Source organism: Mustela erminea, chromosome 18, assembly GCF_009829155.1.
Source record: "Mustela erminea isolate mMusErm1 chromosome 18, mMusErm1.Pri, whole genome shotgun sequence".
Taxonomy (NCBI): Eukaryota; Metazoa; Chordata; class Mammalia; order Carnivora; family Mustelidae; genus Mustela; species Mustela erminea.
This window is the reverse complement of record NC_045631.1, coordinates 51,032,205-51,048,869: the sequence shown is the minus strand read 5'-3', so window position 1 is coordinate 51,048,869 and position 16,665 is coordinate 51,032,205. Positions and strand designations below refer to the sequence as shown.

At 36.5% G+C, this 16,665-nt stretch overlaps 1 protein-coding gene across 1 annotated transcript; it reads left to right on the top strand.

The window, feature by feature from the left end:
• Positions 1 to 514: 514 nt before the first annotated feature.
• Positions 515 to 16,521, top strand: LOC116577996 (ATP-binding cassette sub-family A member 10-like). Its single transcript, XM_032321815.1, has 4 exons — positions 515 to 585; positions 13,896 to 14,016; positions 15,753 to 15,870; positions 16,252 to 16,521. Exons 1-4 carry the CDS (start codon positions 542 to 544, stop codon positions 16,299 to 16,301), a joined length of 333 nt encoding a protein of 110 aa, XP_032177706.1. The 5' UTR covers positions 515 to 541; the 3' UTR covers positions 16,302 to 16,521.
• The last annotated feature ends 144 nt before the right edge of the window (positions 16,522 to 16,665 follow it).

Here is a 16,665-nt window from a genome sequence, read left to right as displayed (position 1 = left end):
TGGTATCACTTATAAGTAGGAAAAAAAAAAAAAAGTCAAACGCCTAGAAATAGAGAGTAGAAAAGTGGTTGCCAGGGACTAGGGGGTAGGGGAAATAGGGTTAGGCTGGTAAAAGGGTGTGCGCTTTCAGCTATAAGATGAATATAAAGACCTAATGCAGAGACTATAGCTGATAACACTGTATAGTATAATTGAAATTTTCTGAGGAGAACATAAATGTTTTCATATATACACAAATATGCACACACACATATACATATACATGTGAGGGGATGGGTATGTTAACTAGATGTGAGAATCCTTTTCACAATGTATGTGTATGTCAAATCATTATGATGTTCATTTTAAGTATATTATAGTTTTGTTTGTCAGTTATACTTCAGTAAAGCAGAAAAAAATACATGTGTAATAGAGAAATTCAAACATTACTAGAATATGTAATATAGAAGATAAAATTCTCTAATCTCATGTATTTCTACTTTTTTTTACTTATTTATTTGAGAGAGAGAGAGAGCACAAGCAGGGCGAGGGGCAGAGAGAGATGGAGAAGCAGACTGTCCATGGAGCAGGAAACCCAACAGTGGGGTAAGGGGGTGGTGATCCCAGGACCCTGAAATCATGACCTGAGAGGAAGGCAGACACTTAACAGACTGAGCCAGGCACCCCTCTAATTTTATTTCTTATTTTTTCCATATTATATTTCTAACTGTTAATCATTTGGTAAATGTTTCCTACACCCTTTTCCTTTATAAAATCACAAACTCACTATTTATAGAGCCATCTTATATTTGAAAATATCTTTTGTGAGTTGGAATTGTATTAGAGGGTCCTATAATTCTCTGTTGCATAAGATCTAAATCTTTGACATCTTCCCATGTTAGTGAACGTTCATCTATGTCATTTATAGAATAAGTCATTTGGATTACCAAAATAATACATTCTTAGAATAATTTGACAATTCAAAAAGGCTGAACTGTCAAAAGAAAAATTAATAGAGTCCTTCTCACCCTAAATTCCACCCTGGTAATTTATAAATTACACAATAAGTTATTTACTTTAAGAATTTGGAACTTGCATTTGTGTGTGTGTGTGTGTGTGTGTGTGTGTGTTTTTAAAGGATTACAGATTTTCAGTTGCATGTAATACCGAGAGAATGAATTGTTTTCGTGTTCTTATGGGAATTATTAGCAACGCCCTTCTTGGAATTTTTAATTTTACAGAGCTTATTAAAACAGAGCAAAGCACATTGCCTTTTGTAAGTATAGTACTGGCTTATGTAAGAGACAATTTAGCAAGGGGTAAAGGGCAAGAACTCTATAGCCTACCACCTGAGTTTGAATCCCATTTCTACTATTTATTAGCAAGTCTCTTAGCCATTCCTTGCTTCACTGTCTGCATCTGTAAAATGGGGAATAGAATTGTACCTACATTATATGGTTGTTGTGAGGATTAAATCAGTTTCCTAAGTACCTAGAACAGAGTTTGACATACACATTTTTCATTCATTCTACAAATATTTCTTGTCTACCTGGAACTTTTCGGGGCTGGGGATAAAGTATGAACAGAACAGACAAAGGTTCCACTCTGTGAAGCTTACATTCTTGTAAGAGAGTTGGTTAGCATTTAGTCTATATTTGCTATTACTGAAAGATCAAGACACTTTTCAAGGGGTTTTATGTCTAATCTCAAATTTTTAATGGAAAAAAACAAACACATAATAAAATGTCTTGCCTTAGTAAATTAAATATAACTTATCACTTTCTATCCTTCCTGCTGATCTATTTTTCCATTTATTACCACCTGATACCACACTATAGACTTGTTTTAATCACTGACCTCATCCTTCTAGTCTAAATTCTTGTCTTTAGAAATGATACACAGCTCCCCAAGACATAGAACATTGGAAAGGCCAAGATCCGGGGCGCCTGGGTGGCTCAGTGGGTTAAGCCTCTGCCTTTGGCTCAGGTCATGGTCTCAGGGTCCTGGGATAGAGCCTCGCATGGAGCCCCGCATCAGGCTCTCTGCTCAGCAGGGAGCCTGCTTCCCTTCCTCTCTCTCTCTGCCTGCCTCTCTGCCTACTTGTGATCTCTGTCAAATAAATAAATAAAATCTTAAAAAAAAAAAAAAAAAAGGAAGGGCCAAGATCCAAAAGGACACTGAAAATTTTTAAATGATAGAGGAAAATAATAGACCTATTAAAGAACCACAATTTGGGCTTTGTTTGGCTCACTATCTTAACTAGTTCTTCCCACATAACCTAGCTACCCAATATATATTTGCTGAAATCAGTGAACGAATGGATTTGCTTGGCAATCTAGAACACTAGCAAAACTGCAAATGCAAATCCTTAGTTGTATATCACATCTTCCTAGGGAATTTGTAGAGTATGTGGTATACATCGACTAAAGCCAGTGTGGAGAGTGTGTGTGAAATTTATGAGAATGTATGGCCCCAACTCTAATATTATGATTATGTAACAGTTCTGTAGTATTTTCTCTCTTTTTAAGTTCTCAAGTGTCCTTCTGGGTGTTGGCTCTTTTATGTTCTATCACTTGTGGAATAGAGTGCAATTTTTGATCATATCTAATCTTAATAACCATTCTCAGCCTTCAGATAATTCCTAACAGGTGTGTTTAATTATGGTAGATTAAAAAAAAGGACAAATTGTGGAAATTTATATATGCATAGTGGAGAGAGAGAATGGAATTTGCAGTATGATATTTTTACAGTAAGAAATTAATATAATGGCATCTCTATTTTTTTGCACGTGAAATAAGACAATTTCTGTGCTCTTTTTTTTTTAGCCTATTGTTATAACAGTAATAAATTACCCTGTCTGGGAAACAACTTAGATTTCTAGTAAGACCTCTCCATGCCTTAAAGACTAAACATTTCTATAAGTCGAGAAATTATTTATACAGGAAAGACTTGCTCTCCTCTAATTATATCTCATAGCTAGGGACAAGAACATAGGAACAGCTTCAAGGCAATTACTATTAGAGTTTTAGAGGCTGTTATCTATAATTCATCTACTGGGAAACAGGGAACTGAAACAAATGACAGCTTCTGAGACCATCAGTGGAGCTCCAAAAAGCATGTGTCTTCATTTAACAACTACTTGATGCAAATATGAAAGAACCTGCACATGCTCTAAATACACGCCTATAAAATTCAGATATTTTTAAAAAGTTTCTATTGATATCACGTAGTTCCTGGGAATGGGACCTGCTATTAGGAGTAACAAAATGGAGTTCCTTCTCTCTTTGTTTGCTATATGCTTCCATTCTGAACTTTTCACTATTTCTCAAAAACATATATGTAATGTTTGACTGTATGACATGTAACAATTTTGAACAGCTTACAGATGTGCTTTGAACTTCCAGAATGTCTTAATGGTGGACACTGGTTCTTTGAATGGACCCGTATTTCTGTTGGTCCTTGCAAACTGTATTTCTCCTTACCTTGGCGTGAACAGCATCAGGGATTGCAAAGTAAGAGGAGAAGGGGAGGGGGAAAAGGGAGGGCAGAGGGGGAGGGGGAAGGAAGAGGAGAAAGATGATTTTATAGTAGTTAGAATTTCATTGTTTCATGCACTCAGGACAGCTCTTCAAGAAAAATATGTTTACACATAAATTACGTTGTTGCTCTAATCTCATTATAGATTCTATTAAATAGTTAATCATGATGTCAAAAGGGTCCGAATGTTCACTATTCAACACAGTGAACTTGCCTCATCTTTAAAGGGAATCATACTAAATCAACTACAGAGGTGAAAATGTGCTATTTTTTGACGTCATGTTGATATTCCACAATTCCAAAGGGAATTTGTATTTTTTTTATTTTTTATTTTTTATTAACATATCGTGTATTATTAGCCCCAGGGGTACAGGTCTGTGAATAGTCAGGCTTATACACTTCACAGCACTCACCATAGCACATACCTTCCCTAATAACCAACCCATAACCCAACCACCCTCTCCCTACCCCCCTACCCCCGGCAACCCTCAGTTTGTTTTGTGAGATTAAGAGTCTCTTATGGTTTGTCTCCCTCCCGATCCCATCTTGTTTCATTTTTTCCTTCCCTACCCCCCAAAACCCCCCACTTTGCTTCTCAACTTCATCATATCAGGGAGATCATATGATAATTGCCTTTCTCTGATGGACGTATTTCACTTAGCATTAATACCTTTTAGTTCCATCCACATCATCAAAATGACAAGATTTCATTTCTTTTTATGGCTGAATAGTATTCCATTGTATATATATACACCACATCTTCTTTATCCATTCATCTGTGAATGGACATCTAGGTTCTTTCCATAGTTTGGCTATTGTGGACATTGCTGCTATAAACATTCAGGTGCACATGCCCCTTCAGATACATTTGTATCTTTAGGGTAAATACCCAGTAGTATGATTGCTGGGTTATAGGGTTGCTCTATTTTCAACTTTTTGAGGAAGCTCCATGCTGTTTTCCAGAGTGGCTGCACCAGCTTGCATTCCCACCAACAGTGTAGGAGGGGGGAATTTGCATTTTTACAAATAAGATATACCAAAGCAAAGCTTAGCTATGCTTTTGTAAATTGACCTTTTAAAAATTTATGTGATAGTCATTTTTATTTATCTACATCAAAGGTTAGATCAACTTCACAGGTAAGTCAGACCTTTCCTGTTGAGCCATTGGCTGTACATTCCCACAACGGGTGTCAGATACTTAGGAGAATGTTATTTTCCAGTCACGGAGACACTGTTTTCTTTGAGATAGTATTAATATCTGAGATACTATTAATATCCTGAGGCCTGCTTACCTAAACTTGGGCTAGAAAGTTACTGATGCTCAGATTCACCATGTAAAATAATATAGACCAAAAAATACAAACAAACAAAACACCCACCTTCTACTACAACATGCTATTTCTAAAGTTTATCAAAAGTTAGGGGCACCTGAGTGGCTCAGTGGGTTAGGCTTCTGCCTTTGGCTCAGGTCATAATCTCAGGGTCCTGGGATCGAGCCCCGCATCAGGCTCAGCAGATAGCCTGCTTCCCCACCTCTCTCTGCTTGCCCCTAGGCTTACTTGTGATCTCGATCCCTCTCTATGTCAAAAAAATAAATAAAATCTTTAAAAAAAATTAATACATTTGCATAAATGAAATACCTTTTCTACCTAATATTTCAAACACTTCTGTATACCTTCTGTTTCTTTATCAGCAAAAAATTCAGTCTCAGTTTATGGATTTCAGGCCTGTGTCCTTCAGCATACTGGATTGGACAGTCTCTGGTGGACATTCCATTATACTGCTTGATTCTTCTTTCAATATATTTAATTAACTACTTCATGATTTTGGAACTCATGTTTGCTCTTCTAAGTGATCATTTTTTTTCACCAGGCCAAATATAATAGAATCAAAACAAAAATCTGCTTTCATTAACACTGTATCATTAACAAAAGGCATATGTAAGAAAATTTCCTTACACAGCCTTATGGTCTAATTATCTCTCCATTCCCTGTCCCCACTGTGACCAGCCAGCTCTCAGCTTGTTATTGACCTCATTGTTCGCAGGTGGTTTGCATAGTTGGTGGTCCAGCTTCTCGTATATTCTTCCTATACGTGATTTCATTCATCTTTTGCAACAGGAGAAAGAGTAATGGCTTGTGGTCTCTTGGCTTTCTTATTACAAGTATCTGTCTATGCAACTTGCACATTTATATTAACTTTCTTCCTTAAAGCTTATTTTTAAAAATGGGAAGTTAAGTGTAAATACGTTACTTAGAAGAGAATGGAATTACATCTTTAGTACTTCTATTATTGTTGGATCATGTTCCTGGTTTCAGTGTTGTTCATTTTCTTTTCCCTATTTTCCATCTGTTCTTTGAGGTCTTTCTTTTCTATCTGTGTTTCTTGGGAGGGAAGTAAATATCTAGAAATCCTGTGTGGCTCATCTGTCATCAAAGAACTAGATCACTTAGGACAGTTCCCCCATTTTATAGAATGGCATCGGGTATGATTCCCAATGGAACCCAAGCCTCTCCACTCAATGTAGTTTTCCTCTTGAATAATACTACTTATTAAAAAAGAAGAAGAAGAAAAGAAGAAGAAGAAGAAGAAGAAGAAGAAGAAGAAGAAGGAGGAGGAGGAGGGGGAGGGGGAGGAGGAGGAGGAGGAGGAGGAGGAGGAGAAGAAGAAGAAGGAGTTGTAGTAGTAGTAGTGTGACAGGTGGCCATATTGACTAGTAACATAAACATGAAAAAGTTTAGTTAATAATATCCCTAGTTGACATCTTAAGAAGATGCCATAGCTTTCTGACCATTTCAGATATTAAAACAGTTAATTAAGATCCACCTTACGAACTAAAAAGCCAGCCACGTCCAAATCATAACTTTAATCTCGTAAGCAGTGTATAGCTCTCTCCCCAACCCCATTTCAGGTATGTCCTTAGTTTGGGGACCAGCAGTGAGAAAGGGAGCAAGGTCTATGTTTTCATTCTTCCTTTTTCTTCTGGATTTCCCTTTCTCCTGTATATCATGGGGACAGGATGGAGGTTTTAAGGGTAAAGAGATATAATATCTTACTTCTTTGGGGCCGTTACAGTCACAGTGACCCATCTTTGTGGATAATATCCAAAGGTTGGATTTAGTGTGGACAAGAATGTCACAAGTACAACCAGTTGGAGAATTCAGTATGCCCGCAGAAATCCTAAAGGCTACTGAATTGCTTTTTAGTCTGTAAGTGTCCTCCCTGCAATACCTAATCATAAAATTCCTTGGGTCAATTTTGTAAGCAGTTGTGCTACAATAGTCAAATATTCTAACAAGGTAATACCTCCTTAACTATTGGAATTAGTCCTTGATCTATTTAGATTTTTTCCTTTATGTTTTCCAATAAAAGGTAGATTTGTCAGTTTCATCCTTTCATTTAATCAATTTTTGCTTTATGTATTTTGAGACTACAATTGACCCTTCAATAACCTTGGGGTCAGGGGCCCCCAGCCCTCTACATGGTCCCAAATATATATATATCACTTTGGACTCCCCCAAAATTTATACCATTGACTGGAAGCCTTATTGATAACATAAACAGTCGATTAACATATATTTTACACTTGATCTTAGCCAAAAGGCCGAGAAGCGATCGATTAACATATATTTTGTATGTTATGTATATTATATACTGTATTCACATAACAAAGAGAAAAAAATGTTATTAAGAAAAACATAAGATAAAGAAGAAAATCATAAAGAAGGGAAGATACATTTTCAGTACTGTATTTGCTGAAAAATGCCCATGTATATTTTATAAACTGGGAGCACATATTTAGTTGACCTTTAAGTATGGAACTCTCAAGATGTCAAATTGGAGATGTCATCATCCTAAAATAATTTTCAGTTACTTTCCCAGGAAGTAGAACCCACATAGAATTGCATAAGCCATCTTAGAGTATTATGACTTAATATGGGATTTGCAAGGAATACTCACAAAGAGGGTTACTTTTCATTCTACTGAAGGTACTTAGAGGGAAGGACCTTAAGGACAGCCAAGGTCTTTGCCTCTCCATCCCCAAGCTGGAATAGGCATTTGTTCCCAAATCATTCAGATTTAGTGTTTACTTAATGGTCCAAGTGAGTTTTCAGACTTTGTTTCTGCCCTTAGAGAATTCCCTCACTGTTTTTCTGAGACTAGCAGTGTGTTTGAAGGACATTTGTTTTAAGTGGTGTGGGTAAGGTCTTTTTAGGATATCTATTCCTCCATGTTTCCACATGAAGTCTTTCTACAAGAAGTCTACCACTAACTTGTAAAAATGCAGTTTTGTAAAGCCCTGAATGTAGAATCTAGTTTATGGCAGATGGAGGAGTAAATATAGAAGGAGGAAGTAGAAACAGGAAGTGTTTTACAACTCCTTAAAATGTACTGTTGTTGCTGTTGTTTGCCAGAGGGAAGATTAATGGGAGGATTCTTTTTTAATTTCTTGATGTTTGGGACAAGATAGAGGAGGTAATTGGTACAGTGAGATAATGGAAAGAAAGGGAGTAGGAGGAAGGAGGCAGGGTGGTCAAAGACAGGTTGTGTCATTGCATTTATAGAACTAGAAAGTTTAACTTCAGTTTCCTAAAACTTAAGATATATTGCTCTATATTTTGTTAAAGCAAAACCTTTAATCTTTATAAATGGTATGGGCAATAAATCTTCCAGGAGATTCTGATACAAAACTATAAAATAAACTAATGAACCATAGGATTTTTTCAGTTTATGCTTTTTTCCTTCAGAAAATGTTTCTTGTGCTTGTGGAGGAAACATTATATGCTTTTTTTGTTCTGTTATCAGTTTCATGTGTATCTTGATACCCAACATATTGTACATTGACTTGATGTATGGACAGGTGACTCCTACAACAACAAAAAATGGTGGTTAAGAGTTTGGGTTCTAGAGTCGGATAGAACCCTTGATCTAGCACAGAAGAGTTAGAAGTTATTGTGCAAGTTGCTTCAGTTATCTAAACCTCAGAAAATATGAGTAATAGCAGCAGTACTCTAAAGGGTCAGGATTGAGTTTTTCAAAGCACATTAACTATCACAGTGCTCGTAACTAGTTCATCCAAGAACTTGGTAAGTGCTAAATTCTGCGTAGATGCCCAATAGGAACTTCTATACTCTTCTCTCTTTCCTCTTTTCTTAAAACTACAGTAACTATGGTCCCATTTAACAAAGTGTTTTGCATAAATTGGACCCTTAACATGTATCTTTTTTTTTTTTTTAAAGATTTTATTTATTTATTTGACAGAGAGAAATCACAAGTAGATGGAGAGGCAGGCAGAGAGAGAGAGAGAGGAAAGCAGGCTCCCTGCCGAGCAGAGAGCCCGATGCGGGACTCGATCCCAGGACCCTGAGATCATGACCTGAGCCGAAGGCAGCGGCTTAACCCACTGAGCCACCCAGGCGCCCCTTAACATGTATCTTTTTTGATGGTTTGATGAATGAAAAACATAATAAGGAGAAATCCTCCTTACTCTTTGCCTTCCCCATATTCATGCATTGATAGTGCATTTCTCTGTTATGTGCCAGATGCTTTGCTTGAACAAAACAGTCTTTGCAATCAGAGCCCTTACATTCAATGGAATATGTAAAAGAAAGCGATTCTTATTCAAACACGATCAAACCATTCTTCAGAATGTCCCCTGGATTTGTAGCGGAAGGAGAACTGGAGACAGGGTGTCCGTTTAGGAAACTACCGAAGTAGTCTGAGTGGGAATATGGGCGGCTACGTACAGTGCTGTTATGTTTCTCTGAGGATTTTTTTAAAAAGATTTTACTTATTTGTTTGACAGAGAGAGAGAGATCACAAGTAGGCAGAGAGGCAGGCAGAGAGAGAGCGGGAAGCAGGCTCCTTGCCAAGCAGAGAGCCCGAAGTGGGGTTCGATCACAGGACCCTGAGATCATGACCTGAGCTGAAGGCAGAGGTTTAACCCACTAAACCACCCAGGTGCCTGGATTGTTTTTTTTTAGTACAGTTGACACACAATGTTACATTATTTCCAGGTGTACGATATAGTGATTCCACAATTAGATACATTAGGCTATGCTCATCCCAAGTGTAGCTACCATCTGTCACCAGACAACGCAATTACAATGTCATGGACTCTGTTTTCTATCAACTCAGTTTTATCCGCACGACTTACTCATTCCTCTGAGGATGTTTTAAACCTTTCAAAATTCCTACATTAGTATCAACATGGAAAATTGCTTAACTATGGCAATAAATACCCACCTCAATATTTATTTTGTCCTTTTATCTTTGAAGTTCCCATCAGTTAATTCTTAGTTATATCCTGATGGTGAAAGCATTTGAGGATATGAGGTGACAAAGTAAATAATGTTACATCTCCTTCTTTTATTGTTGCTCTCCATCCATATCAGATAATGCAAAATCTTCTAGATGTGTATGTCAGACTATATTATAATCCTATGTTTCAGTTGTAATGATAGTTTCATGCTTTCTAAAGAGGAAATCTTAATAATATTGCTAAATATCAGGTGAAAATTGAAAATGAGAATATCCCCTAGGAAAACAGATCATTCATAGAAAACAGCTTAAAATATTATGTAGGACAGAAAATTATAATACCTCTGGCTATTTTTCTGCTAGATCTCATTACTTTTAATCAACATCATATCATCCGTTGAATTTGAAAAACTCAGTTTAATTTTATGCATGATTTCGATGTCTTTCAACACTTAAATTGGATTTTTCATGTTTTTAGTAAAGGTAAGCAATATTACCTACTGTGTGACTGGCCTTAACCCTGTAGCCCATTAATAAAATCTTTGCCCAATGTTGGAGCAGGTGTACAATTTAAAAGTTATTCGATGCTGTTAAATTCTGAAATTAAGATTGCAAATCTTAATTTGAATAAGGTTCAAATTAATCTGAATAAGGTTGATGTCCATGTTTAAGTCTCTTTTCCTAAAATATAAGACTTCATGGAAGTTGTGACATACTGCGTTCTTTGATTCTTGCCACTTAGTGTCAATAAATTGCTATGGAGATGTGATTGGTAAGGGTATGTACGTGTTGTTACAGAGCACTTCTGGGAGAAACAAAGCACTACTGAGTATCTGGGGCAACTACTGATAAATCTCATCTACCTCACAGTTTTGTACTTTATAACTTCCACTAACAAGAAACTTGCAAGTGCCCTCCTAAACGAGCACAGGGTAATGTATGGAATGGTTGAATTACTATACTGTACTCCTGAAACTAATAAAACACTGTATGTTAACTAACTAGAATTAAAATAAGAACTTAAGTAAAATAAAAGTTAATGCTGTATACTATTTTCTTACTAGTAGGCAAATAAAAAATATATTCATTTAAAGGATGAATCAGTTCATTCATTAACTCATTAATTCATTAATTCATTAAAGGATGAATTCATTTAAAGGATGAATTTCATTAGCCTATTAAAAAGACTGAAATGATGTTTATTCTTAAAATGTGGTATCTGTACCATGCGAATCCCACTAAATGGTAGTAATTTTTAAAATCCATTTTAAGGTTTACTGGCAGAAAAAAATATTTGACTCTTCTAAGAAAACATTTATTTTTTAATAAACTGAATAATGAGAGTTATATAGTCTCCCTTGTTTACCTGTTTTATAGAACTGATAAAGATGCAAAACTGGATTTAGTGTCTAACTTCAATAATTATCTTATTCTTATATTTAGCACATTTATTTTCTAGTTATTTTACAATTGTAAAAAAAAATTAGGTGTCTCCTGTTATTTGGGTTTTAACACTCTGATCAGCTTCAGTTGGCTTCTGGAAGGAGATGAGAATGATGAAAACAAAACAATAACTAGAAAGAATACTGCAAGGCCTCTAAGTACTGAGAATTTTCATAGATATTAGGATACATCCAAACAAAATATATGTTATTTATATGTTAAAAATAATAACAGGCTAGATGGGGGGAAAAAAGAAATCTGCAAATCCCTACTACATAAAATTGGAAGACGGAAAGTATTGGAGATTACAACCAAGGAAGAATGTCAGCTCATCAACAGACTTTAGTATCAGAGAACAAGTCTTATCCCAATTCATGGACTATACTCAGGCGCCCCATGGAACATCAGGTACAATATATATGAATGTAGTGTATAGATTTTATGTGCATCAAGCAGAGAGACTTTCATTTAGCCTTTGTTTTCCTTCGACAGCTAGCCCATGTGTATATGAGACACTAGGAAGTTTTGGATAATGAAATCAGTGAAGGCCGTGAGATCATTCTCTTAACAGTCTTAATCATAAGAGAAATTTTCTACCTGAATGTCTATTGCATAGGATTCATAACTGTGTAATATACTTGTTCTTCTTCAAATAATGGCAAATTTAAATATCCTAAAAATACTCTTACTATATTCTACATTCCAATATAATGGCAGCAAAACCTGAAGGTATTTTTTTCTTTTTTTAAAAAGAGTTATTTATTTATTTTAGAGAGAGAGCATGGGAGAGGGGACGCAGAGGGAGAGAGAGAATCCCAAGCAGACTCCCCACTGAGCACAGAGCCTGAGTGAGGCTCAATCCTACGACTCTTAAGTTTGTGACCTGAGCTGAAATCAAGAGTCTGTTACTTAACCAACTGAGCCACCCAGGGGCCCCAAGGGGATTTTTCTATATAGAGTCAATGACAGTATAATGTATACCAGAAAAACTAAAGACTTGATTGCTATTATTTTAATATATGTTATTGATATGTTAAGTGTCCAAAGACAATTTGAGGTGATTTATATAGAAATACCACAATGCTGTATGACTAAAATTCATTTAACTGTGTATTTAAAAAATACACTAATTTGAGTAATGAAAAAGAAATGTGAAAAATTAAGTGGAATTTTATAAAATATTTTTAAGATTTTATTTATTTCAGAATGAAAGAGAGAGAGCACAAGTGAGTGGGGGCGCAGTAGAGGAAGAGGGAAAGAATGTCTAGCAGACTCCCCACTGAGCGTGGAGCCTGTTTGGGGGCTTAATCTCATAGCCCTGAGATCATAACCTGAGCTGAAATCAAGAGTGAGGTGCTTAGTTGACTGAGTCACCCATGTACTCCTTTAGTGGAATTTTAAACTGGAGAAAGACACTGAAGTAAAATATAAATGTTGTATCTTCCATGAGAAAAGGCAAATATTGCCCACTGAATTTGAATTCCATGATGATGCTAATTCTAATTCTTTCTTTGCCTTTAACCATACCTTCTGAGTGTCATTTTCCTTTTTGTTATAAGGTATCTGGAAATGAAGTGTGGAAAAGAAACAATGAGGAAATATCCAGTTTTCAGGTCAGAAGAATATTTATTAACATCTGGATATAATTTTTTGTAATAGTACATTTGACATTAATTTATTAAGTTTGATTTGCTATCTAATTTTTAGCCAGGCACATTAAGCATTGTTTTTCTGGGGAAAAAGCCCAAAATAGCATTGGACTGAATGCAGGGATACATAGTTTTGAAGTCATGGGTCTTCACCGATTTTAGGCAAGTTGAGTTTTTGTTCTCTGCATCTCTCTTAGTGGTTAAGCACCACAGCTTGTTTTTTCTCCAGCTTATAGCAAGTTTAGTCCCCAAAGAGAGAACATGATAATGAGCTGGTGTGTTCAGTATGTGTGTGAATTGTTTTTAAAAGGAAAGAAAAGCCAATTCTGGTGATCATTTAAGATGTAATGTGGGGACTATCTGGATGGTGGCAGACTGAAAACACTATCTGAGGGAATTTCGAGAGCTAGTTGATAGATGGAATAAAAGGTTTTAAAGATAATAGTCAAAGATTGGGGCACCTGGGTGGCTCAGTCAGTTAAGCTTCTGCTTCACGGGTACCTGGGTGGTTCAGTGGGTTAAAGCCTCTGCCTTCAGCTCAGGGCATGATCCCAGGGTCCTGAGATCAAGCCCTGTATCGTGCTCTCTGCTCAGTGGGGAGTGCTTCCCTCCACCCCACCCCCGGCCTGCCTCTCTGCCTACTTGTGATCTCTATCAAATAAATAAATAACATCTAAAAAAAAAAAAGGCATCTACCTTCAGCTCATGTCATGATCCCAGGGTTCTGGGATCGAGCCCTGCATCCAGCTCCCAAGCAGGGAGCCTGCTTCTCCCTCTCCCTCTGCCTGCTACCCCCACCATGCCCCCCCCACAAATAAATAAATAAATAAATTTTTTAAAAAAATATAGTAGTTAAAGAAAATATTTCAAGGGATATAGCTACCTACAGGGGAATCATGTAGGTAACAAATTCATCATTTTTCCTTCTTTTAAGCAGGGGATAATAATTTAAGTGTAGAGGCTTACATTCTCTTGATAGTTATACAGCTAGAATCACATTGTTGTGTTATTTTGTTTTCTTTGTAGGATCTCCCCAAGAAGTAGAGAAAATCATCCAAATCCAGAAGAGCCAGAAGAAGATAATGAAGATGTTGAAGTTGAAAGAGTGAACACAACAAATGCATTCACTACTCTGAACCTGAATGAGGTGAAAACAAATAACTTGAACCCTTTACAAAATACTGGGCCAGGTAGCTCGTTCTGTAGAGTTGATGAACTCCTGGTTTTTATTTTCAAAACTTTCTTTTGTTTCTGTAACACCAGCCTGTGTAGGTCATATTTAAATACCATTCTTGAAGTATCTGTCTTGTCATGACTCTGAATTTTCTCTTCTTCAGTTTTTTGTGGATCTTAACCTTTTGAGGTCTTTATTCATCAGTGTAATTCAAAACATTCTCTGATATTTTTATCAACCTTAATAAGATCTCACATCTTTTGCAAGAGTTGCAGTTTCATTTAGCATTATATAGAAGCTGTGACATTAGTAACTGTAACTAGCAAGTAAATTTACACTGTATGAAAATCAATAAGAAAAACACCAGAAATGGAATTAGTGCCAAGGGCATAAGGCAAACACAATGCATTTGATTAGGAATTAGTTTTCTAACTAGTAAAGTATTCTCCATTCATAAACATACATTTGGGTACTTCATTTAAAAAAAGAGAGAGACTGAACAAAATCTGGTTATATTCGTAACCTAGAACATGAAAGATAAAACATGAGTATACAACAAAACAGATAATCATGTCAAAAAATGGGCAGAAGACATGAACAGGCACTTCTCTAAAGAAGACATATAAATGGCTAACAGACACATGAAAAAATGTTCATCATCATTAGCCATCAGGGAGACTCAAATCAAAACCACATTGAGATACTACCTTACACCAGTTAGAATGGCCAAAATTAACAAGACAGTAAACAACAAGTGTTGGAGAGGATGTGAAGAAAGGGGAACCCTCTTACACTGTTGGTAGGAATGCAAGTTGGTGCAGCCACTTTGGAAAACAGTGTGGAGATTCCTTAAGAAATTAAAAGTAGAGCTACCCTATGACCCTGCAATTGCACTACTGGGTATTTACCCCAAAGATACAGATGAAGTGAGAAGAAGGGCCACCTCTACCCTAATGTTCATAGCAGCAATGGCCACAGTCGCCAAACTGTGGAAAGAACCAAGATGCCCTTCAACTGATGAATGGATAAAGAAGATATGGTCCATATATACAATGGAGTATTATGCCTCCACCAGAAAGGATGAATACTAGGGCACCTGGATGGCTCAGTGGGTTAAGCCTCTGCCTTCAGCTCAGGTCATGATCTCAGGGTCCTGGGATCAAGCCCCACATCAGATTCTCTGCTCAGAAGTGATCCTGCTTCCTCTTCTCTCTCTGCCTGCCTCTCTACCTACTTGTGATCTCTCTCTCTGTCAAGTAAATAAAAAAAAATCTTTAAAAAAGGATGAAAAAATCTAAAAAAAAAAGGATGAATACCCAACTTTTGTATCAACAGGGACAGGACTAGAAGAGATTATGCTGAGTGAAATAATGAGAGTCAATTATCATATGGTTTCACTTACTTGTGGAGCATAAGGAATAACATGGAGGACATTAAGAGAAGGAAAGGAAAAGTGAATTGGAGGAAATCGGAGGGGAGGACAAAGCATGAGAGACTGTGGACTCTGAGAGACAAACCGAGGGTTTTGGAGGTGGGGGTGAGGGGTCAGCTGAACCTGGTGGTGGGTATTATGGAGGACACATATTGCATGGAGCACTGGGTGTGGTGGATAAACAATGAATTTTGGAACACTGAAAAAATTAAATTTTTAAAAAATGAGTGTATAAAATATCTGAGATTTAACAGGAAAATCATGCTTTGTTTTCCAGAAACCATTCATAATGGCAAGCTGTTTACACAAAGAACATACACGGAATAAAGAAAGTTGCTTTTCAATAATAAAGAAGAAAATAGCCATAAGAAATGTCTACTTCTGTATTAAAAAAGGTTTGGACAATGTTCCCTTTATCAGGATGTTTCTTATTTATTTAGGTTTGAGACTGTGAAAAGGAGAAAATTTTCCATTCTTTGAGACTGTTCCTCTATCTTGGTTAACATGTCATTATAAAAATACTTGACATGTTGGCAGAGAAACGTTTTCTATTTCAATACCATGTCCCAGTTCAAATGATAAGAAACTCAGTCTTCGATCAGGAAGATCAACTTAATCTACTGTAAATCCAAAATCTTTCCATTTACACTGGAATATAGAAGATTGCAAAGGGATTGTTTGAAAATGTTATTTTGTTTCAAAATGTTACTAAACTAAGTGGTTTTAGGTTAGTCCAACTTTGAAGTACAGACATCAATGGTGACCCTTTCCTCCAGGTGAAGTTTTGGGATTTCTGGGACACAATGGAGCTGGTAAAAGTACTTAAATTGAAATGGTAACAGGAGACACAAAGCCAGCTGCAGGAGTGGTACGTGAAGAAACCAAGCTCATTGCCAGGGGAAATTTCACTTTAAATATCAATACCATCCTTATATTTTTCTACCAGTAAATCAAATGATTTTTTAAGAAAACAAATAAATAAATGAAAAGTATTATGAAATATCTCTGCATGCTCAAAAAATAGTGATGCATAATGGCTTTTTTTTTTTTTTTATGCAAGTGGGAAGAAGGAGAGAAAGAATCTTAAGTATGCTCCATACCCAGCACAGAGCCCCATGCAGGGCTCTATCTCACAACTCTAAGATCCTGACCTGAGCTGAAATTAAGAGTTGGAGTGAGCCCCCCAGGTG

Bases quoted from the DNA above. Each gene is read 5' to 3' on its own strand.
- LOC116577996 (XM_032321815.1), top strand. From the start codon at position 542: ATGGAGAAGCAGACTGTCCATGGAGCAGGAAACCCAACAGTGGG. The intron at 586-13,895 runs GTAAGGGGGTGG...TTTTCTTTGTAG, and splicing joins GCAGGAAACCCAACAGTGGG to GATCTCCCCAAGAAGTAGAG. The intron at 15,871-16,251 runs GTTTGGACAATG...CCTTTCCTCCAG, and splicing joins CTACTTCTGTATTAAAAAAG to GTGAAGTTTTGGGATTTCTG.